Source organism: Chrysoperla carnea, chromosome 3, assembly GCF_905475395.1.
Source record: "Chrysoperla carnea chromosome 3, inChrCarn1.1, whole genome shotgun sequence".
Taxonomy (NCBI): domain Eukaryota; kingdom Metazoa; phylum Arthropoda; class Insecta; order Neuroptera; family Chrysopidae; genus Chrysoperla; species Chrysoperla carnea.
The window spans coordinates 65,515,515-65,540,519 of record NC_058339.1 but is presented as its reverse complement, the minus strand read 5'-3'; the positions used below and the strand labels follow the sequence as shown (position 1 = coordinate 65,540,519).

The 25,005-nt window shown below is 28.4% G+C and overlaps 2 protein-coding genes across 2 annotated transcripts in view; both read left to right on the top strand.

The window, feature by feature from the left end:
- The window catches only part of LOC123294635 (28S ribosomal protein S9, mitochondrial), a 49,886-nt gene that overhangs the window by 23,211 nt on the left and 1,670 nt on the right, over positions 1 to 25,005 (top strand). The window lies entirely within an intron of this gene.
- Positions 12,781 to 23,333, top strand: LOC123294638 (transient receptor potential channel pyrexia). Its single transcript, XM_044875734.1, has 2 exons — positions 12,781 to 12,875; positions 20,408 to 23,333. The coding sequence occupies exons 1-2, from the start codon at positions 12,856 to 12,858 to the stop codon at positions 23,331 to 23,333; spliced, it is 2,946 nt and encodes a 981-aa protein (XP_044731669.1). The 5' UTR covers positions 12,781 to 12,855.

Here is a 25,005-nt window from a genome sequence, read left to right as displayed (position 1 = left end):
GAAAAAAAGTATAATTTCGGAAAAATCAAATATTTTCCATATTTTTTGGCAATTGACTCGAAAACTATGCATTTTAGAGAAACAAGGGGTCAGTTCAAACTTATCGACTAAAAATTTTCGATCGATTTATAGAATAAACTTTTTTTTTATATTCTCATCTACATCAATATTCAATTTTCCGTATTTTTAGTGATTTATAAAATTTTTCCTTAACACTGCGTTTTAAAGAAAAAATACTTTGACTAAGTTGTTAAGCAATCTTTCACATTTTCGGAAAATTGATATTACAGAGTGTTTAGCCAATTTGGAACTTAAAATTTAAGGACATTTCAAGGATTTGCAGGATTGAAAATATTGCTTTAAGGACACTTTTCTAATTAAAAAGAAAAATTTTTACTTATAAAGAAAACATTTACACTTATAAAGAAAAACATTAATTTTAATTTTTAAGTTTTCAACTTCTTCGTTTATCAAACTTCTTGATGGTAGCTTTCTTTTAATAAGCTATTTTTACTTATCCACATTTATTTTCATTTATTCTCAAAACCGTTTGCATTTGGATAGTAAATTAGCCCATCAAGCCCATTGAGATTTTGATCCAGAATACTAAGATCTACAAAATCTTGCAATATGAGCAAAGTTAACCGAGATCCATTTACCATAAAATTGGTGCGGGGTCCTTTAACTTGCTTACTAAAATATAGACGCTTCTTTTTTGGAATCGTACTATTTACAGCAAAGTGAACAGATTTCCTATTGAGAACATGTAATGAATATAAAGATGATATTAGAAAGGTATAACAATACCAAATTCCACTTAATTATTTGATAGCATAAAATTGTAATTAGCATGAATGACATTGAAAATTAAAAAACATATAATAAATATTATGTAATTAATATAAAATTTACTTAAATCATGTAAATTTATTTAATAATATTTAAGTATGTTACGAAGTGGCTTCTATAATAGTTTACTTATCTTCTTTACAAGAAGATTCATTAGAAGATTTTTATAATAAAATTTAATATTTCCGTAAACTATGTAGTTATATAGAATATAAATAATATAATCACGTGTAATTCATGTTCGATTATTAATACTGATTAATAATACTACTTAAATTAAGTAAATACGATTGTACCTACATGCTTCAGTAATTATAATTATTATTATATTTATTTTATTCAAGTTTTAATCTATAATATAAAAATGAATCGCTGAATGTGTTGCTAAGCGCAAATGTCGAGAGCAACTGAACCGATTATTCTTTTTTTATAATAGTCCTTGAAGTACGAGGATGGTTTTTACGGAGAGAAAAATTGTCTGAAAAAGTCTAAAAACAACACTTTTATATTTTCCCATACAGAAGATTCATAATAATAATTAAAAGACAATTTTAACTTTAATACCATACCATAAAGTTTAAGTGTTAGTAGAGAGGTTCCGGGAAATCAAAACAATTGAGTGACGTAAGTATCTTTTTTAATCTATAATAGCTGACCTAGTGTCCCAAATAGCACAATACCTAAGTATTTAAAAAAAACGGAATCGACTGTTAGCCGGTACGAAGTTCGCCGGGTCAGCTAGTATTGATTAAATATATAATAAAAATAAACATGTTTTTAAGTATAAACTGAGATCTTAGATTTCCAGATTTCCAGAAGGACTTCTAGCAATTTCTAAAAAGACGCATTCCGTCGATAATAATAACAAATATAGAAATTCAAATATTTTTCCCATCCCATCAGCGCGTTATTTCGAATGATTCTTTGGTCTTTATTAAATTAGAAAAGGAATTAACGATTTTCAAAAGACTAACTCAATTTTATCCAATTTAGCTGACCAAACAAACTATTCGAATGAAATTAACCCCTCAAATTACAAAACCTGCATTGAGATTCATTTCTTTAAACTCAATTTATAAACGGGTGGAAAGACAGTCTTCATATTTTATAATACTAACATCCATAATCTATTATACCCACTTTGTACTGATATAAATGGCGCTTTAAATAATTGAGAAACATAATTTTAAATCGTTATATTTCGAAGTAAACGTGAATGAAAATTATCGAAGTTGCCGAAGTTGATTAGGTTCAGCGAGTTTTACCTTCTCGAAAATTATGTTATTCACGAAGAGCTATCAAAAGCAATAAAGTACAACAATTCAACATACAGATTTTTAATAATAATAAAATTTAATCTTAATTTAATTAGGATAATAATGTGATGCTTAAGGGCTAAAATATTGCCTTGTATTATTTATCAAGTTCTCGTTTATAAATCAATTAGAATCTTTTTTTGTTTCCTATAATTATAATATTAAAAAATCTCAATTGACGTCGGTAATTATATAACTTGGCAAAATTCGATGAAAATTTCCTAATAAATATTTTTTTGCAACCATAATAAAATTAATTATTTTTATTTTATCTGTCGAACAATTATAGAGTCTTCAAAAACTTCCATGCCTTTATTCATAATTTATCGACATTTCTCTGATAAATATACAATATTTGTAATTTGTTAAACTGCGCTAATTAATTTTTAGTTTGGTAGTTTCAAAATAACGCTTTTGAAGCAACCTGTATAAATATAATTTCTTGTAAGATATAAAAATCATTTAAAAGTATAAAATTTATCATAATAAATTAGTTTGTTTTTAATTTCCAAAAATTAGAGCTTTTTTTTGTCTGCTAAATAATTAATCTAAAAATAGTTTCATCACAGACTATAGGTCTATTATCCATTAAACAAGGTCATGATATAAAAGATTGGATATATTATATATATATTAATTTGGTAACTTTATTAAAATAACTTTACATATTAATTAGATTTTTTTAATTAAAGGCAGTTTCATAAATCACTGCATTTCTTCTGGCATAAGAAATATTCATTAATTAATTTGGGCTATTTAATATACCGTGGCTAAATCCAAGAGTACAATCCCTATCTCTATATATTATAAATGCGAAAGTAAGCATGTTTGTTTGTTTGTTTGTTTCGCTTTCAGGCTAAAACTAGCGAATGGTTTTTAATTAAACTGTACAGCAATATAGCTAATACTTCAGAATAACACATGAGATATAATTTATAAAGATATATTAATAAAGAATATAAAAAAATTTAAAAATTAATTAAATTTGACATTTGACATTACCATAAATTGCAGATTTCTGTAAAAATAGTCAATATAAAATATTTCACAGCCATCTTTTCTAATATATTCAATGAATAATTACGAGTATTATACATTTAAAAAAATAGAAAACCATACATATAGTTTACCTGTGTAAAACAATCCTTACCATTATTTCGAGTGTTATAGAAAGGGGATAATCGAGAGCAATCTTTATGAGCGGGTGGGTATCACTCTAGTATATTATAATTTTGAGAATAAGGTTTGTTTGTTTGTTTGTTATAGTAAAAATTTTATTTAGTCTATGAAATTTCCCCTCGCCAACTATGAGCATCATTTTAAACCATAAAGATTTCTATAAAAAAATGGTACTCAATGAATCAAGATTATATGACATTTAATAAAAATTTAAGACCTGTACATTTATTTTACATGTGTAAAACAATCTCTACCCCTATTTCCTAGTGTTATGGAAGGGAGATAAGTAAGAGCAAGAGAGGAGGAGGCTCTAACGCGGTGCTCTTGACTTTTTAGTCCAGGGAAGCGAGTGGGTATCAAGATAGTTCTTTATAAAACTTAATATATAATTTAAGACTCCAGTACAAACTAGTAATAACAACTTTGTAAGGATGCAATTTTTATGGGCCCTAGAATTGGCATTCTTATTTAGTCATTGTGATATCATTGTAATTTTATTAACAACAAAACAATATTTTTATCATCTAAAGAAAAATGTATTATTGTTACAAAAATTTTAACAAACAAGTGAAAACAAACAATTAACTGAATTGATTGTTGAAATACCATGTATAGACAGTGTTGATTACTCTGTCACATTACACATACATACATGTCATACATACATAACTGATTTTTTCATTTAAACTTTTGTTCTATTTCTATTTTTTTCTATAACTATTTTTTTGAGTTTAAGACCCAAGTGACCTATGTTGCCCATTTACGAATTCGACCCCACCTTTTTACGTCCTCAGCACGCTATAAAAATTTTAGGTTGATCTCTTTTCATTTTTGTGCTGATAGACGGACAGACAGACAACCGGAAATGGGCTAATTAGGTGATTTTATGAACACCTATACCAAAATTTTGTTCATAGCATCAATATTTTTAACATACATGGTATAAAAATAGTGCAAGCTTTTTTCCTGACACACCTATGTATGACAGTGTAAAGAGACAGTGTTTTAAAATGTTCTGCAAATTGGAATCGTCGTTTAACATAGTTCATATAACTTGCAGGTGACAAGTTTTTATAATAAAATTCTTGCGGGTGACAAGTTTTTATAATAAAATTATTCATATATTGGACAGGTGACTTGAAAAGCTTATGCAAGATTTGACTGTAGACAAACAAACAAATTGTGAAATTCAGCGAAAGAAAAATTAATAATATCTAGGATTATTTATGAAATAAAATTGTCTTAAATAATCAATTTTTGTGAAAACCGATTTTGCACAATAAACTTTTTAACTTTAAAACACAATCACAAAATGAAAAACTGTTTTTCTCTTTTTACGGCTATCTGGTTTATTATAGGCCCTCTTACCGAGGGCCTAACTTGCACCTTTAATGTGTCATAATCGTATTTTTGCACGTCATTTAAAGCAATATCACTACAAATGTTTTCCCCTCTCCTTGTGATAAACAATGAACATTGTTTATAACATTGAAAAAATAAAAATTTATTAATCATCACAGAATAAAAATTTAAGCAAACACGCCATTCTGCACGTGAAAATATTTACATTAATTCAACAAAATCATGAATTGTAGTTAAAATAATGCTTAAAATTATCTATTGAAATATAGAATTTGGTTTTTATTGGAATGCTTCTTACGGATATCAAACCGGACTCGGATCTTTTGACGTTATTTTAAAGAAATTTCATTAAGAGAGTACGATCACGGAAATTTTTTAATTTTGTTTAAAATTTTCATTGTCTACAAAACAAATCTTTTTTTTTTACTTTTATGAACTAGTTTTTGATTAGAAAAATGGGTTGGGAAATTTTTTGAGAACCCTTCAATAATTTGTAATTCGACCCTACTTATTGAATTTTACCAGGTATGAATATGCAGATGCAAGAATACAAATACTTTCCTATTGGGTTTTTTTAACATAATGGTGGGAGCGATGAGAAGCTTTGCAACATAACAACGAATATAACAATTAGTATAAACAAAAGAGTTTAAAATTTTAAATAATTAATATGTCTGGTTTTTCAATAGGATAATTAGGAGAAAAATAATAGTGTTTAAGGAAATATACTTTGGAAAAAATCGGAAAGGTGCGATAAACACGTTTTTTTGTAAAAATATACATGGAAAAAGGACTTTGATAAAAAAAATTAAGGGTTCTAGAACTAAAAAAAAAGGAAAAGGATGAAACCTTACGAGAAAACACGGTTTTATCGCGAAAATATCGCATTTTTCGACATTTATTTTCTCGGCTTGTATGACGCAGGAAATCCTGTCTGATCTCAAATTAAGCTTTTAATGGTATTTTTTTGTAAAAGAAATTTTATTGCAAATTAATACAGCATTTTCTCATAATTTGCGAAAATGTAAAAAATAGGTGCTTCGGAAAAGCCGTGCTCGTTCGATCTAGTTTTTTTTCTCCGTTAAGAGTTGCCCTAAAACAAAACCTCTACAAAATTTACAAACTGATGTATAACATTTTATATTATAACACAAAGCACCTATTTTTGCATTTTTTTGAAACCTTATATTAGTTTTCAACGAAATGTTTTTATAAAAAATACTATTCAAAATAAAGTTTCAGACGACAACGAATTATTTGCTAGTCGTAAAAGGTGAAATGCCTCTAGAACTTTCTGTTTTTAATGAAAATTCTTTTTTCTTTTTACAAGTAACCTGTTTTTCGCACTTTTTCGTTTCTTTTAAACAACTTCCTACACACCGATTTTTTCTATAGTATTTTCTTAAAAACAACTATTTGTCTCTTAAATATCGCGTTGAAAAACTGAACGGGAGAATCATTTTAAAATCTAAGGTGTTTTCTTACGTATTTACTGCACTAAATAGTATTTATATTCTAGCGTGCAAGTTATTTTAGACACCTACACCTCCTTTGCATAGAATTACTTCAGCAAACTATTTCACCAAAAGATTCCAGCGTGCAACTTTCACTATCGAGTATATATGTATTGAATTGGGTTGGGTCAAACTGTAAACATTTTTAAAACTAGTTTAAAAAAAGTTTAACTATTTGAAAACTAATTAATTTACATAAAATTAGTAATAGGATAATGCATAGTAATTCACCTGAATAGCATAATGGATTCATCTTTCTCTAACTTCGAAATTTTGCACTTGTTCATAACATTTTTCACAATTTTCCAAAAATGCATGAACATATTGTTGTAAGCTCTTCACATTTTAAAAAAAATAACTAAACACTACTCAATTCCTGCGTATCAGATTACTTTTAAACCGGTTTATTAGTATTTTTACATCTTGAGTATGTTATCAATCCCTACCAAGTACAGTGATCGCATTACCTTAAACTTAGATTCAAAGATCAGTGGTTTTTTTTCAAATTCTCAGAGAAGAGAATATGTAAATAATACTTAATCTTAAATAGGTGTAATGGTGGATATTAATAACAATATAAAATATGTTATAAAAATGTATACTTATCTTTAATAGATAAAAAGTATATTAACTTTAAATTTGTAATTAATTATTTATTTAAAGCATTGATTACTAAACTGTTGAAATAAATATATTTAAAAACAAGAAATTTGAGACATTTTAATGACGTATTTATTTATTGAATATATTCGTCTATGTTTACAATTCTCTCAAATTATAATTTGTGAATTATTGATAAAGTTTATTCGTAAATAACGCATTATTCAGTACAGAGTCTTATTTAAAGGCACGTCACAAAACAATCATTTTATAAAAGTTAGTGTCTCAGATACTCGTCGTAAATTAAGGGTAAATAGAACCAAATCAACCAAATTTTCGTGGAATATAAGGAGTAAATAGAACCAGAAAACCCAGTTTATTTGAAATTGAGTATTTTTCGAGATATGACTTTATAATATAAAATTCCAATACAAAAATAATGTTTCTTAATTGTTTTAAGAGGATTTGGATCAAAATCACCTTCTAGAGTAATTTAAATGAAGAGCAAAATTATTCTCAGTCTTGCAGTCTTGGTCTTGCAAATTTTTCAAGACCAAGACCAATTTAGTAACATTTCGACAAGACCAGTACCAAGACCCAATCTGTATGAATTAAGATGAAGATCACGATCCAACTCTGCAATACCAATATCTATTTCTGCAAGACCAAGATTTATCTGCGCCAAACCAAGACTCATAACTTTTACCAAACTTTTTATTGGAAATCATTGATGAACTCTATAAAGAATTTTGCAAACTAAATTTTTCTTTCGCATTTTAAGTAAAGCCAGAGAAATAATAAGACCAAGACTGAGGTTATTTTTGCAAGACCCAGGCTCAACTCTACAAGACCAATATCAAGATTCAATCGTCCAGACCAAGACCGAAATATCAAAATAACTATGGTCTTGGTCTTGCTCCTCACTACTCAGGATTCCTTTGACGATTGGACGATTAGTTTCTAAGATATCGTATACGACAGGTGCTATTGTTCAATCGCTAAATCAAACGATTTTCGAAAAATTTTTGTTTGCTTGAAGTAAACAAAAGGTCTAAACTAAAAAGTAAGGATATGAAATTTATTAAATTATTAATTCATCAAAACATATACAATGAAAGTTCATATTTTTTAATTATTTTTATTATCTGCATCAAATTTTTTGGATCGTCGCTTGAATTGATATTCCTTTGCTTAAATAATTCCTTAAAATTTTTAAAAGGAAATTATTTTTGATGTATCAGTATTGAAGGTTAATCATTTTATTTGTATATCCTTTTAAATTTAAACAGACATATGGGATAATAAAAAATTATATTATAAATTATTATCAACATTGATATCCTAGTCAGCCATTACACTTTCAACTTAATTTTATAAAGTTTGATCTCAAATATTGACATATTTTAATTACTGCATACGATTAAACCAGTAGCTAAAAAAAATCCACATTTAATTTTATTTAATTTACTCTTAATTGCCGCTCGAAAATCCAATTCATAATTCCAACCAAGTCAATTTTCTTCCTATTAACGATACATTAACAATTATCGGAATTACTGTGATTTTTCCTTAACTGTTTCAGTAATTTCTGGCATAATAATCCTGTTTCATAACCAAGACAAAATAAGAAAGTAAGGAATATATGGCATAATAATCCTGTTTCATAACCAAGACAAAATAAGGAAGTAAGGAATATAGGGGATAAATACCAAAGAAATTATATGCTGTTGTAATAGTGCACATAGGACTTACCGATTAGTTCTTGACGTTAGGAAGTTTTTTTTTTCTCTTATTTGTATAGATCCAGTATCTTGAAACTAACTAACCAGCAGATAGAGGGCTAGTATTTTTATCTAAAATTGTCAATCAGTTTTTAGGTTCTTAAACAAATACTTATGGCGATGTCAAAGCTATTTGGTGTTTCGTAGCAAAAATTTTAATTTTACTGCTTTTGATCTATGGTAAGACAAATGTCAATTTAAAATTTCTTATTTTGTATTATTTTTCGCCGGATAATTGTTTTACTCTTGGCAACACATGTCGATAGGCGTATAATAAATTTTCAGATGAGTTTCTATTACGACAAATATATCGTTACGGGTAAAATGATCTCCTTTATATAGGTTAAAATGATCCCTATTTTGTGTGTAAAATTGTAAAAGGTAAAATGGTTCCCCATCATGTAATGAGTTGATTTAGATGATTTTACCATTGATTTTTGTATTCAAAATAATTGTTGATGTAATGCGAATATGAACAATTAATATTTTATGTGAACTGTTTGGTAAAAAACGCAATGGGATCATTTTATCCACTGTAATAGTTCTAAAAATTAGAACAACTAAAAGAAAAATTGGCATACCAATATTGCAATACTTGAATTAAGAAACCAAAAATATTTTGACGTTATACATACCTCGAATAGTTTGGCTAAAAAGTACATTTTTTTCTTAGGGTGGTCATTATAGGACACCTTCCTCTTAAGCTATCTTCAGAATGCCACATTTTTTCAATATTTCAAATCGATAAGATAATCTAAAGCAAGTTATAAAATTTGTTTATATGTTACGAAATAAGAAATGAAGAGAATCATCGATTCCATGACTTTGAGATAATAAGAATAAATTTTCTTTGAATTTTACCTTTAATTTCGCTGGGCACATTGGACTTAAACTGATACAGATAAGAGATTCTTGTTAAGAGGACATATTACTTTAATTTTAATTTATTTACATAAGTATTTCATTGTAATTACATAAATAAAAACACAATAACAAACCCCAAAAATTCCAAGATTTATTTACAAATCAAGAATAAAATGGAATAAGCTATATTATATAAATTTTGTAAATTTCCATCTTAACATCAAATGATAAAAAATATCTATCATATTTATTTAATGAATCAATTTTAATCAAATTTCAAATAATATTACAAAATTATCTTATAATATTCCGTCCAAATGTTTTATATTGATTATTAAGTGTAATGCATTAGTTAATTTCAGTGCATTTTGATATTCAAGTAAGTTGTTTGAGGACCACTGTTTTAAATAAATATTGTAAATAATAATTAAAACAGGAGACGAAGTATAATAATAATTTATTAAAATTTTCTACACATCTTTTTTTAAATAATATACATATCATCTTGTTCATACCTGAAAAAAATTTGTTTTTGGCTGAGCCATTTTTTTTTACAAAAAGTGTGTGAATTTAAAAAAAAATCGAACTAATTATTGTGAATAAAACCAGTTAATTGAATAATTATTAAAATGACAGAAATCATTAGATATTTTTGTCATTGCATATTTGAACGGTATGTACGTACTTACGTGTGTTTAATAATTATTTATAAATTAAAGTAATTAATTATTAATTTATTTTTAAGTCTGTATTTATGTAATTTTCATTCATTCATGATCGATTTTATGAATGGATAAAAATTAATATTTAATTTTTTCTTTCCGAGTATTTTTATTCAATGTAGCGCGTATTTTATTACTTTTGAATATTACGTAAAAATTAATTTCATTTGTCAACAATAACAACCAACTGCTTTATTATTTGTTTAAAGAGTAAATATTTTTTCATTATCTAGGAAAGATGTTTCGAGAATTTAAAGTCATTCTGTTTTAAATGATGATATTAAGTAATAAAAACTATTTTCAAATTAATTAAAACTATTTTTTTTAACAAGTAAAGTAGTGTACATAGCAACTTTAACAGTCGGGGTCAATTATTGAGAAGATTTGAACCGGTGTAGATTTTAATGGATCTCGACTGTTAAAGTCGCTATGTAAACTACTGGACTTGTTTTTTACTTTTTAGATGTTATTTAACGCAGTCGGGTTTTTTATTTTTTTAAATTATTTATTTTATTTTAGATTTTTAGTGTCCCGGCACTAAAAAAAACCCTCTTATTTTGCTATATTAGAACTTTTAAACCAATTTAGTATTCCTAATTTTTAAACATATAATGTATATATTTTTGTAAACCCTTTTTATACCATGTATATATGAAATATACATAGTATATTAAGTTTAGTCCAAAGTTTGTAACGCCTAAAAATATTCATGCTACGAAAAAAATTTTGGTATAGGTGTTCATAGAATCACCTAATTAGTCCATTTCCGGTTGTCCGTCCGTCCGTCCGTCCGTCCGTCTGTGGACACGATAACTCAAAAACGAAAAGAGATATCAAGATGAAATTTTTATAGCGTACTCAGGACCTAAAAACTGAGGTCAAGTTCGTAAATGAGCAATATGGGTCAATTGGATCTTGGGTCCGTAGGACCCATCTTGTAAACCGTTAGAGATAGAACAAAAGTTTAAATATAAAAAATGTTTTTTATAAAAAAATAAACAACTTCTGTTTGAAAAATTTTTTTGTAAACTTCACTGTTTACCCACGAGGGCGCTTATTAGGTGCAAATTTTATAATATGCATTCCCATATTTTATAATATGGGAATATCAGTGTGTGTGTAGCTATTTAAAAGTGGATATCTTTTTTTATTAACGTGCCGTCAAAAAACAAACGATTGCTTCATCAACACTGTCTATACATGGTATTTCAACAATTAACTCAGTCAATTGTTTGTTTTCACTTGTTTATTTTGATATCCTACTCAATAGATTTGTTTGTATTACTATTTCGTGCCCAAAATCTGCCATTTTGTATATTTTTCGAACATATTCTAAAGATACTTGGGTTTTGAAGACCAATATAACGGTACCTTTACTGTCGAAATACAAACAAATACACACACATTCATATATACATACAAGGTTCGCGCGAAAAACATTAACCCTTCTTGACAATTGGGTAAAAAATTATTGAATTTTACATTTGCGATAAAGTACTATTTTGCGTTTTATGACATTAATAAATAAACTTTATGTGATTTGTTTTTTTGATATTTTGTAATTAAAGAAGTTTTATTTATGTTCCAAATCTCTCTAAACAAAAGTTAATATAAGCAGGAAAAACAATTTCAGTCATTACAACGTTAATGAGTTTTCATTTCAATTAAGATCTATGGAAATTTTTTGGGATTTTTCCATTGTCTCAACAATGGCATGTTTATTTTAAATTTGCTAACTGAATCATTCGATTTGCCTTTTTGAAACCTAAATTTTGATTAGTATAATATAAATTAACTTATTTTAAAAAAATTTAAAAAAAAGTTCTTCAAACTTCTTACTAAAGGTAAAATTTATATATATGTAGAAAGCCTACTTTTTCATCTCACTTTCATCTCTCTAGTCATAGAAAGCTTTTTATTCAATTTTCTATCATCGGTCAAAGGTGTTGGCTGTCTTATAAATGGTGCAAAAAGCAATAATTTTTTTGTTTTGGTCAGAAAAGCACAAAGAGGATTATACATTTATATATCGCGAAATATCCAACTTAACGATAAACATCACAGAAACCGTTTTTTTCAATTTTCAGTCGTCGGTCAAACGTTAGATGTCTTAATATGATGTATCTAAAAAAAAACTAACTTTTGCTTAGAAAGGCACAAAGAAGATGATACTACATTTCGTTCAGAACCGATTTTCGAAAAAATTCTGCAGAGTCCTCTAAAACGAATATTTTGATATTTAAAAGAAAGAATTTTGTTAAGTGTTTGACATGAATGACTGCTTTGTTTATATTTGAATATCATATCATTAATCTTAATCAACCAAATCAAAGATGCTCAATAATATTATACCTATTTATACGATTCGCATTATCATATTATATAGAGTGTCAAACAAACTGTGAAACTGATAACAAACTTGCATTGTTTTTACGCATTTAATATTCAAACAGTAGATTTAATTCAAATATTTTTTTTTTTTTAATTTTACAAAACATTTGTAAAAAATATTTTTTATTATTCATTCTATCTGTGTTGTTGTACTTTATTACTTAGTGTTTATTACGATTGTTGATAAATATTTATAAACTAACTTAGAAACAACTGTGCATATTTATTTGGCAAGTCATATTATAGTTTTAAGAAAATATGTGACAAATCTCGAATTATGGGTGTTAAAAATTACAGGCAAGTCACAAAAATTAGATTTTTACTACTCAAACTACATAAAAAAGCATTTAAAATATTTAAATAATAGTAAAAATCAATTGTGTTTTTAAGTCAATTAAGTGTATCAGATAAATTGTTTTGAAAATCATCAGGTCATGTTTTCCTATCATTTATCACGTTTTTAATCGACAAACGGAGGATATTTGTGTTTCACATATCTATGGCTAGCATGCGTGCCAAGGGAAAGTATACATGCACCCCCCTACTTTGAAGAAAAATAGAAAATGATTAAAAATTCATTGTCCTCATCTACTCTTTTCCACCTTAGTCCCATACGAAAAAATGCATGTCTCACAATAGGTAATATTCATGAAATTTACATTTGGTTCAAATATTTTTCTTCCGTAACTTTAATGACTGGACATTTCAACTAAACCATTATTTAAGTAATTAATATCTTTTTAATTACTTAAAATTAATTAATAAAAGTACAAATTCAGTGAGGGCATTTAAAAATTTCTAAAACGGAAATTCAAATTTTTATGCGGACGTGACATCATAGTACGGGCTTGTCAAATTTGTTGACATACTGTATGGTATTAATTACTTACATTTTATATGGTATTTGATTAAATTATTCTATTCTACGGCTTTTTATTAGAAAATTTAATAATAACGAGTGTAAATTCTGTGTTGTAAATTCATTTTTTTAAAGTGTAAATTATACATTGAACTGTCATCAATTGACAGATCACGTACTTATACGTCATCAACAGAGAGCGCCAAAAAACTGCGTTTAAATATCTCAAAATTATAATGTATTTTAAATATTTTTTACACTTAAATACAGCATTTTTAAGCAGTATTTATATTTTTTATTTTGTTATAACGGTATAAACAATGAATTAAAAATATAAAAAAAAATACATGATTATTCCCTATTAAATAAATGTACAGTAAATACGTTCAATTCGTCAATAAAATCACACTTCTTTTTATCATAGTTCACGATTTGCATATATACAATAAAACAGGCCACACATAACGCTTTAGCACCCAATTCCTTCTTCTTTTAGAAATGTTTTTGTTTACCAGTAACGACCTGATTTATTAAAAGCATCTTTACGAGGATCACAAGCCATTTGATCTTATGTGCACATTTACTTTCTTCAACTAACTATAAGAGCTCCAAAGTATACATATTGGTTAACTTGTTCCACCATGGTGTTATGCATTCTTAATTCGCATTTGGATTTTGTTTGCTTATCACCATACATTTTGTCTTACTTGTGCCAATCTAGAAATAGTTTGAAAAGTTTTCGAAAATTCGAGTTTCCTATAATATGTTAAACAAGAGTAAACAAGATTTTTTTTGGTCCCTCCCGAGGACCAAAATATGCGATCGAGCTTTATTTTTATTTTAAGTATCTTATTTTATTTATAATTTCATAATGTTATTTATAAAATGGCAATAACAAAGTTTTCGTGAGTCACTTTATATAACAATACAAACACAAATCTGTATATATACATATAATATTATAGTAATTGAATCTAGTAGATTACTAAAATGAATAGTCAGTCGTTAGTCAGTCCTATCAACCGTTGTACAAGTTTAGTTTAGTTTCTATATTCTATTATTATATGGACAAAACATGTATTGGATAGATGGCATGGACTGGATAATCATTAATTAGATATTTAGTATTTCTAAGTCTATATACAGAATGACTCACATACGAATTATAGGTCGTTCAAAACAAACTCATTTATTTCATTGGAATTACCTTTAAAAAGCCTCTCTTAATTGGCTAGGGCTCCGTGATTGACTAGGGCCCTGACCTATCTTCAAAAAGAGCATTTTTTAGGTACAGACGTCGTTCTATTCTACGCATTAAGGATTCAATGACAAAATAATTGAATTGCAATGTGATTTTCGAAGTTTCTATCCCCAAACTTTTGAAGTAGTAGAATTATGTTTCTTTTATTGATTTTATACTAATCGTTCAGTTTACATGCGTTAAGTCTTACAAGTAACTCAACGCGTATCGAAGCTTCAACACATGTCTATAACACGTCTCTTAGATGCATTACTTAACGCATGTATTCTATCATACTCGTAGTAAACTTATGACTAGAATGACTAGATGTAAACTGAACACTAGGTATATAGTTGAATTATGTTCAATTGAACATTCTTTAAGAAATTCGATTTGTCAAGTATTAAAATACGTAAAATGAGACGAAATGGTCAATGATAGTGAATAATTATCTAGTTAGCACACTAATTAAGTCGAAAAGCTTATCCAAGGTAAGCTAAATGCTAATTTTTAATATTTCTTGACAGAAAAATGAGATAGTTTTTTAACACAATTTTTTATACACTATTGGTACTTTGAGTAAGTCAGTATGTCAGACTATAAACTTGTAAGCGCCAAAAATTAATATTTGAAAAAATATTATATATTAAAAAATTGCTCCTGAAATGTTCCAGAATATACAATTGCTCCTCTTAAATAATTTTTAGATAATTAGTTATTTGTAATTAATAATTAATTTTAAATTCCCGATTGTCTCTATTTCGAACTTGAATCAATCGTTAATTTTTAAAAAATACGTCATTTATTTCTAATAATGAATAACTAATTAACTATTAATTATTTAACTGGAGCAATTATATATTCTGAAGGAGTATTTCAGGAGCAATTTTTTTATATATAATATTCTGAAATTTTAATTCTACACAGGAAATATTCTGAAAGAATATTTTCAAGTATTAGAAGGACCTACAACTATTAGGTAATAGTACATTTTCTTATTATAAACATTTCCTAAGAAATTAAGAAATGCTTAAAATCATAAATGATATTAACGAAGCTCTAACTCGTTCACGGTGCATCAGATCGAAAAACGCCAAAGAACTTTTCGTATCAGAATTTTATATTTTGTCCTGTGCTGTTCGTTACTTATAAGGACGGCCTGTATATTGTGTGTGTGTGGGTAGGTATGTAGTAAAAATTGGCTGACTTACTATCCACTACTACACACATAACTGATAAAAATGGACGAATGACGATGCTTATCATCAAGATATGATGGCATGGTAATGGTACAAGTACAAACAAATAATAATGTGTTACTAGATCATCATCACAAATTCGCAATACTACTTATTATTAAATAGGTGGTACTACACAAACTATACGGGGAAGAGTGTAGTTCCAGAGATCAAAAAATGGAAATAGTTTCTTCTTATATCACAGATATTAAATTAGTTATTGATAAAAACCTGTAATCCATGACACAAGATATGTGATCAATTGCACATGATCATTATGTACTATGGAGCATACCATAATGTACCTTGAATCACCTTCAATTCAACATTTAAACTTTATAGTTCAATCTACACGAACACCATAATAAAATTTATGTGTTTGAAACATTGAAAAAATTACATTTTCTGTAAAATTAAGTACCAGTTATCATGTATTAACGGTATAATAGGTTGTTTGATTCAATTTACATAACAGTATATCTTTTCGAACTTTGCGTTCTCAACATGTTTTGTTATGTCTAAAACTGAAATATGACATAACAAAATACGCACCAATGAGAGTTACTTTTGGTAGAATGAATGTATGACACAGTTTGTAAATAAATGAACAATAACAACAAAATATTTTTCTTTGAAGAACTGAGAAAATGTTATTTATATTTTACTATAAATACGCTAGGGTAATCATCATGTCGGTTGATTATATTCCAGTATAGAAACTTGATCTTCATATAGTTGCTACCAAATAGCGTAAGATGGAGCAGAATGCTCCCATTACTAGCAATGTTAAAAAACAGTATACGAGTTTGGGTCCAGTCATAAACGTATGTAATTTACCTCCATAATTTTGTTTAAAAAAAATTCTGTTAGCAGAGCGTAGTTTCAATCTACGGATCTCTGGGTTGAAAGACCAGTACGTTTTCACTGCGCCATTCTACTCTGTTTAATAATATTGTAATAACATGTACTAATTCCTACCTGTATACGCGACCTTTTCCTCTATCTTATGCTCATTGGTTACTATCTGAAAGATGACAATATCTGTCGGGAAAATATAGTGATTCAAGGTATATTGTATCAGGGGTACTATATATTACCCTATGGACTATACACTATCTATATAAATTTAACATACTAAAACTACTTAGTGGCTGCTTGACTACTTATTCTGCTAATAATGATGGCTACTTGACTTGACATGGTCACTATTGACCATGACCGTGATATAAATATTAAGTACACAACATCTATAAAAATATTTATATGCATTCATGTGTTTTATTGCAATCATTTTAACTTTATGCTCACTTAATTTTGGTGTAAAAATACTATCTCCAAATACACTTTATTATTTATTGCGACTTTATCACGTGTATCCAGTTTTTTTATACTATTTAACGACTGCTGTTTAATTATGAAAATGATCATTTATTTTTCATTATATAGGCAACTTGCATATCTTTTTAGTAGAGATGTCGTCTATATAGAACTGCAGGTTAATTTAAAATTAAACACTTTTCTTATAAAAGAGTTATATACGGGACAAAACCAGATATGGTAGGGTAGTTAGCTACCTTTGGTAGAAATTTAAGAATTACTTATTTTTGCAGACACTGTTAGTAAGTACTACGACGAACTTTGTACAGTGCATGCGACAGTTCAAACTATGTATAACCACAGTTGAGAAGGGTAGTGGTATCCATCAATCCTGGGAGAGAAGCGGTGGGCTGCCTGCGTGGCGTTTGGCCTCGACAGAATCCTGTAGCTTCATCTATTTTTAATAGCAACTGTTGACAGTTTGTTCTCAAAGAAGGCCCAGAGAATATCTTGCTCTTGGTGCTAGGGCCCACTTGCGGTATCCCTCTTAAGTTTTTTATTATTATTAAGTACTACGAAAATTTCTGCTTCTAAAAATTAGAAAAGTCTGACTACTTTCTGATAAAAAAATACTTTGTACTTATTTCCCATCCTATATTTACCTCCAAAAAAAAAACAGTTCGATATTCCAATCATAACATAATTGTGATAATCACAATACTCTTTGAAAACTGTTCCCTTGATTCGCTGTTTCTGTATTCATACGTATACCAGCATTGAGCATGAATCACGAATACTGTTTTACGCTAACTGAGAGGTTTATTTGAAATGCGGTAGTAAGTACTCTTTTATCTTTCTACCAGAAACTATTTACTTGCCTAAGATCAATTTCCGTTTATTAATAAATGAGATAGTAGTAGTTATCTCATGAAAATCCATTTTATAATTTTCTTTACTTCTTTTTTTCTGTAGCTGATTGAGACGCTTTAGTTCTCCATCACGGAATTATGTTCTATTACTTATTTCTATATTTTAATATTTTTGTACTTTCGGATAGTTTGCCTTCATTACATATTCTGATAACCTTTATTTCTAATTATTCTTTTTGGTCAATTTTGAAGGAATAAATTTTGAATTTTTGGTCAAATTACGGCCAGACACATAACTAGCGAGCATTAAATGTACCAAACAGTATAAAACCTTTTAAACAATTTAAAGTGAATAGAACCCATTCATTTTGAGCTGAAAACACAGATTTTCTCCGTTTTGCGGTTGTTGCTTTACTAACCACCAAATAGACTACAACCACATGCTGAAATTTTTCGGGTGAAATGACCCACAAGGAATCATCAGAATGCCGTACAGAAATAAATCACGTCGGGCTTAAATATAGGAGCATCTTTTTCAATATTCCTGGTGGGTTATTTCAACCGAAAATTTTTAGCATGGGCTTTAGTCTATTACACCTTTTGTTATTTGCCCTCAGCTGATAGAAAACTGAAAAATGATTCGTTTAAATCACTTTTTAGATGAATTGTTTGGATAAATTTGTCTATATTACTTCCCCTTTTTAAAATATTTATATGAATAATAATTAAGTTAACCGATATGATTGCAACAAGGTCAAGATTTACAGATTTAAAACGCACAAATAAATATATTTATATTGATATCATATAATTGCTTACTTCTTACTTCTTGGTACTACATAAAATGTGTTACATTAATAACATTGTACGTACGTGTAATGTGATTATGATATTTACAATTGCCAAGTGAATAAGAAAGGTCGTTGATTCAAACATTTCCTATTTAGTCAATTTTGTGTTCAATATAAATTTAACATTCAAAAATATATAAATAAAGACTCGAAAATATATACGTTATCGGAATTATGTTGGAAAATTTGAATCTTCTCAAGATGTTTGAGTGTCCTAAGAAAATACTTTAGATGAACTTTACACGAGTAGTAACTGAAATATTAACTAAAATTGCATATAAGAAAGAGGGTGATATTCCGAAAAAAAGTTTGATTTTGTTCTCCCCGAGTTAGATAAAAATCATTTTTTTTACAGTAATTTTGACCTAAAAACCGAATCTCATTGATGATTGAACCCGCTGTTTCTAAGATATCAACCCAACCGCAAAATAAACAGATATTGTTGTCTTTACTAAGAGTTATTGAGTCCCTGAAGCATAAAATCAAATCTGGGTTCATTTGATAAGTAAATGTGAATTATCCGATATATCTCCTGATATGGCTCAGTAATAAAAGTTTTTCATACAGGCTTTTAGGCAATATTCTCAAAATCTGCTTTCTCGATTTTTGAGTTTTTTTGGGTCAAAATTACCCGATATACCAAGTTTTATCAAATTCCCAAACAAAATTTTTTTGTGATTTACTCAATTTTTTCAAATGGTTCAATCTTTTTCTTGAAGATTGTAAAATCGGGAAAAAAATTGTAAAACGATTTTGTCTGATTTTGAATAAAAAAAATATTATTTAGAGTAACTTTAACCCAAAAATACAAAAATTGGATATATTTCTTGATAGAACGCGTAGTTTCAAAGATATAAACTATAATCGTGTACGAAGGCTGATATCCCGGAGCAATTCTCTCAATAGCTACCTCTTAGCAACCGAGTTTTTCCTTCCAAATAACAAAAATTATTAATTACTCAAAAAATACTCGTGATAAGTTCACATGACTCCTCTCTAAAATATTTTCTGGATTTATGTTTATAATGAAATTTTTTTCCTGTCACCTATTTTATATTCTATCATGAAAAATTATTTTAAATAATTACCCAAACGTAACAAAATTTAAATTAAATCAATTATTTTAAAATTGATTTAAAAAATTTAGATGTTTTCATTAGTAAAAATATTTACAATATTTGATATCGAATTCATTTCAAGGCGTAATGTAGTTTTAAAAACATTTGTAATCTTGAATTGCACGATACTTACGTAATTTTTTTTTCTGTAAAATTCTTGAAAACATAACAATTCTTGAAAGCAAAACAAACGATTTTTATAAACAAAACATTTTTACGATATTCATTAATGACTTAATCGATTGCTTCCATGAAAGCTTTTCGAAAAATCACATACAAGTTTTTATTTAAAAGCACAAACAAGACTTTTTCTAATGTAAAATTTATACTTTTGTAGATTTACTCGAAACAAGACTCATTATATGAGCATGGATAATCCAGCATTCATTGATTCATCCCCAAGAAAATTAGGACGAACAGTGAGTGTAAATGTGGAAGGTGAATCAGTTCCACTAAGTTTAACATCTAATAAATATCATACAACAAATCCAAAAATGTTGTTACGATGGCGACGGAGTAACGCGGGAGATCCTGAAGATATCCTTGAAGAGGAATACGCATCGGATGAATATGAATGTATGGAATGTGGACCATCACCTCCCGCAGATTCAACCCCTAATTTATATGAAAGTTTCGAAGAATTTTCTAGTCAAGAATTAACCGTACAAATATGTAGCGATACAATTAAGCTCAATTTAATTGAGCATATGAAATCGGCTACGGGTCGGATACATTTACTTGAAGATATTGAAACGGACAAAACAAAAGGTGAAAATGTTGTGAGCGCATTTGCTGGTGCTACCAAAACTGAAATAAACATTGCATTTTTATGGTCAGCATTTTTAAAGCGATGGGATCTATTAGAAGGTTTATTAACCGCCGGTGCTGAGCTACAATATTGTGAACCAAATCAGGGATTAAGTGCGTTACATTTAAGTGCCTTTAGTGGTTGTATACCCAGTTGTCAGTATTTAATTGCAAAAGGATGCAATGTAAATCTATGTCCAAAATGTTATAGTCCTTTACATTGTGCGGCATTCGGTGATTCTCCTGATACAGCTATGCTTTTACTAAATAATGGTGCTGAAGTGCATGCCTTAACAAATAGTCCAAACAATTGCCACGAAGGTGTCCTACATTGTGCAGTTCGAGCAAACGCTATAGCTTGTGTACGCTTATTTACAGCCGAAGGTGCGGATGTTAGTATGGTAGAACCTTCTGGTATATCACCTTTACATTTGGCTGCAGATTTAGGACAGTTTCAATGCTTAAAAATTATGTTAGAATCAAAATTTGCTGATCCAAATATACGAAAACGAGAAAAAGAGGCAACTCCTTTACATTTGGCAGCTGAAAGTGGCTACGCAGATTGTATTGAATTACTTTTAAGTAAAGGAGCTGATCCAAAAGTGAGAAATTATCGAGGACAAACAGCTTTACATTTAGCTGCACGATCACAAGCTATAGATTGTGTGGAAATATTATTAAGAAAAGGTGGTTCTGACCCAAATGCAGGTGATCTAGATAAACGAACTCCATTACATGCGGCAGTTGGAAAAGCAGCTCAAAGTTTTGATATAATTGAAACTTTAATAAGTTGGGGTGCAGATGTCAATAGTAAAGACCAATACGGTTATACACCCTTACACATTGCAGCTTTAAACGAACTCTCCCAATGTGTAGAAACGTTAATATTTCATGGAGCTGATGTAACAGCAAAATCAAAGTTTGGTATGTCTGCATTAGGTATAATCACGCGTAAAACTCCAGCTTCTTTGGCGATGGTACACCAAAAATTAGATTGTGCAATCACATTACATCATCATCCAGAAGCATCAAATCGCGAAGTGGAATTACGATTAGATTTCAGAAGTATTTTACAACATTGTCATCCACGTGAAATTAGCTTTCTAAATACGTTTGTCGACGAAGGGCAGAAAGAAATTTTATTACATCCATTGTGCTCCGCATTTTTACATTTAAAATGGGAGAAAATACGTAAATATTATATTGCTCGAATTTTATTTTGTTTAATATTTGTATTATGTTTATCATTATACGTTTTAACAGCATTAGCTCATAATTGTTATAACCAAGGCAAACACTTGTATCCACCTTACGAATCGGAGAATACAAAGGAATATGAATTATGTCAGAAAAAATCCATTATGGGTAATATGTTACGGAATAATCCATTTGTTATTGAAATGCAATGGTTTGTCTTGGTCGGTATAACAGTTTGTGAAATTTTACGAAAAATTTATGGAATCGCTGGGTATCCTTCGATTAAACAATATTTATCCCAACCAGAAAATATTATCGAATGGTCGGTAATCGCCAGCGTCTTTGTAATTTCATTTATTTACACCGGTCGGACATATATGTGGCAGAATCATGTTGGAGCATTCGCGGTGCTTTTTGGATGGACTAATTTAATGTTAATGATAGGTCAATTGCCGGTTTTTGGATCGTATGTTGCAATGTACACTCGAGTACAGGGTGAATTTGCAAAATTACTTTTGGCTTATTCATGCTTATTAATTGGTTTCACGATTAGTTTCTGTGTTATATTTCCCGATTCAAATTCTTTTGCAAATCCATTTCTTGGATTTATAACAGTTTTAGTTATGATGACTGGGGAGTTAAATTTGGATCTATTACTTGATGACGACCCAGAAGATCCACCTTTTCTACTGGAAATCAGCGCTCAAGTAACTTATATTTTATTCTTGTTATTTGTCACAGTTATGCTAATGAATTTGCTAGTCGGTATAGCGGTTCATGATATCCAAGGATTACAAAAAACCGCAGGATTATCAAAACTTGTCCGCCAAACAAAATTAATTTCCTACATGGAATTAGCTTTATTCAACGGATATTTGCCAAAATATCTGTTAAATTTACTACATTGGACAGCGTTAGTATCTCCAAAAGCGTATCGGGTTGTATTAAATGTGAAACCATTAAATCCACGTGAAAAACGCTTACCCAAAGACATATTACAGGCAGCACATGAGATTGCGAAGCGAAGGAAAAATTATGGGCAAACTGTATCCTCGCATGGTTCTGTGTCTACAACATACCAACGTAAAGCCCATAATAATAATACAGATTTGATTAGTACACTACAAATGAAAATTGATAAAAGCTCTGAACAAATTGAACATTTAACAACTGAAATACGTGAATTAAAAAGTCTATTAATGATGTCTATGACACAAAAGCAAGCACAAAATAGAAAAAATAGTAGTACGGAATGTTGATAAGTAAATTTTGTAATTTTTAGAAAGGAGTTGAAAAAGGCTGATTAAAAAATAATCGTTTTTTTTTATTTAAAAAAAACAATTAGGTGGCTAAGTATTATTATATTCTAATAAATATTTCGTATTATTTTAATTAATTTATTAGTAATTAGTAAATAAGTAGTGACGATATATATTTTTGAGATAATTAAATCAATAAAAAATATTGATAATCGATTTCGAATCAATAAAGAAAATAAATTTTGTAGATTATTCCAATTAGGTAATTTCAAAGATTACTCATTATACACATAATTTATAACAAATTATACAGATTGGTCTTTGAAAACGTAGTCTTGATGGATTAACTTTCAAAATATTATAAAGATTATTTAGAGGTATCAACGATTATTTTTAAAGCAAATAAAAGCTAATGATTTGAAAAACGGACCACATTGTATAGAAGAAAAGTCTTCTTTATAGTAACAAAGTCTTCTTTAGATAGTTTGCGCCTTAAACTCTAATAAATTCAGCACAATTGACGAAAAGGATTTTTCTCAAAACCAATGAAAAAGTTCGATTGAAATGTGGTTTTCATATTTAGAACAAAAACGCCAAACCGCTAGTGTTTATGAAAAAAACTAATCAGAGTTTAGACCACACTCTATCATGAGCTTCCTACTCGTGATGACAGGATGGTAAATTTTTCGAAATATATGCCAAAGCACATTTTTTATTGAGTTTATGAAGAGACCTTTAGTTTTTCCAACTAAAAGATTTTCTATCAAAATTTTTGATGTAAAATAAATGTTTTTTATTCCGTCCAATAAACGATTTATAAAATTTTGCCGTTTTGTTAAACCCAATACAGTATTTTAGTAAACATATTTTCTGAAACTCACTCGAATTTTTATTCTAAATAGTTATATAGGCCGTACTATTGCTATTATTAATACTTTATAATAATCATGCTAAAATTTTAATAAATGAAGCATTTGCAGTCTACTTGTTGAGCTAATAATTGTTGCCTTATAAATTGAAAGTTTTATGCTTTAAAACAGCTAAGCGACAGACCTAATATTAAATATAGATATAGTATTTAAGCTACCTTGTTATTGACCTATAAAACGATTTCGAATTTTTATTAACTTGCTAAACCTGGATTTAATTTTTTTTTATCAGTCTATATTTAATATAAGTCTGCGGGATACGCCTTTTTTTATTTACAAATATTGCAAGCAAGAACATATGTAATAAGGACATGAAACTTCCTAAGCTTATAAGCCCGTGACTGAATTTAAGGTGCCTATCTGACCGGGATCTAGTCGTAAGTCGTTGCGTGCCTTGTACTGCGCATAATGCTGTCTAAGTGATTGAAAACATGTTTTCAATCACTTTCAATTGATTTAAAAAGAAAAAAAATTTAAAACAAAAGACAAAGCCTATTGCGCAGTGCAAAGTACGCAACGACCGAGAGGATTAGGATTTCCTGAATATATTTTTGATTGCAAGTTATTTTCAAATAGAAAATACGATTAATTTATTCGTAACGACATTTTTAACGCAACATTTATCGGTGTGATCAATTTGATAAATTTAGATAAATTTAATCAACACAAACTAAAATTACCTAACCATAATGTGATATAAAATGCCTTATAGGTTTTATGTGATAAAATATATAACGACTTTG

Excerpts from the sequence above, each read along its gene's own strand:
- LOC123294638 (XM_044875734.1), top strand. The coding sequence starts at position 12,856 with ATGGGTGTTAAAAATTACAG. Across the intron at positions 12,876-20,407 it reads ATGGGTGTTAAAAATTACAG|ATTTACTCGAAACAAGACTC; the intron begins GCAAGTCACAAA and ends ATACTTTTGTAG.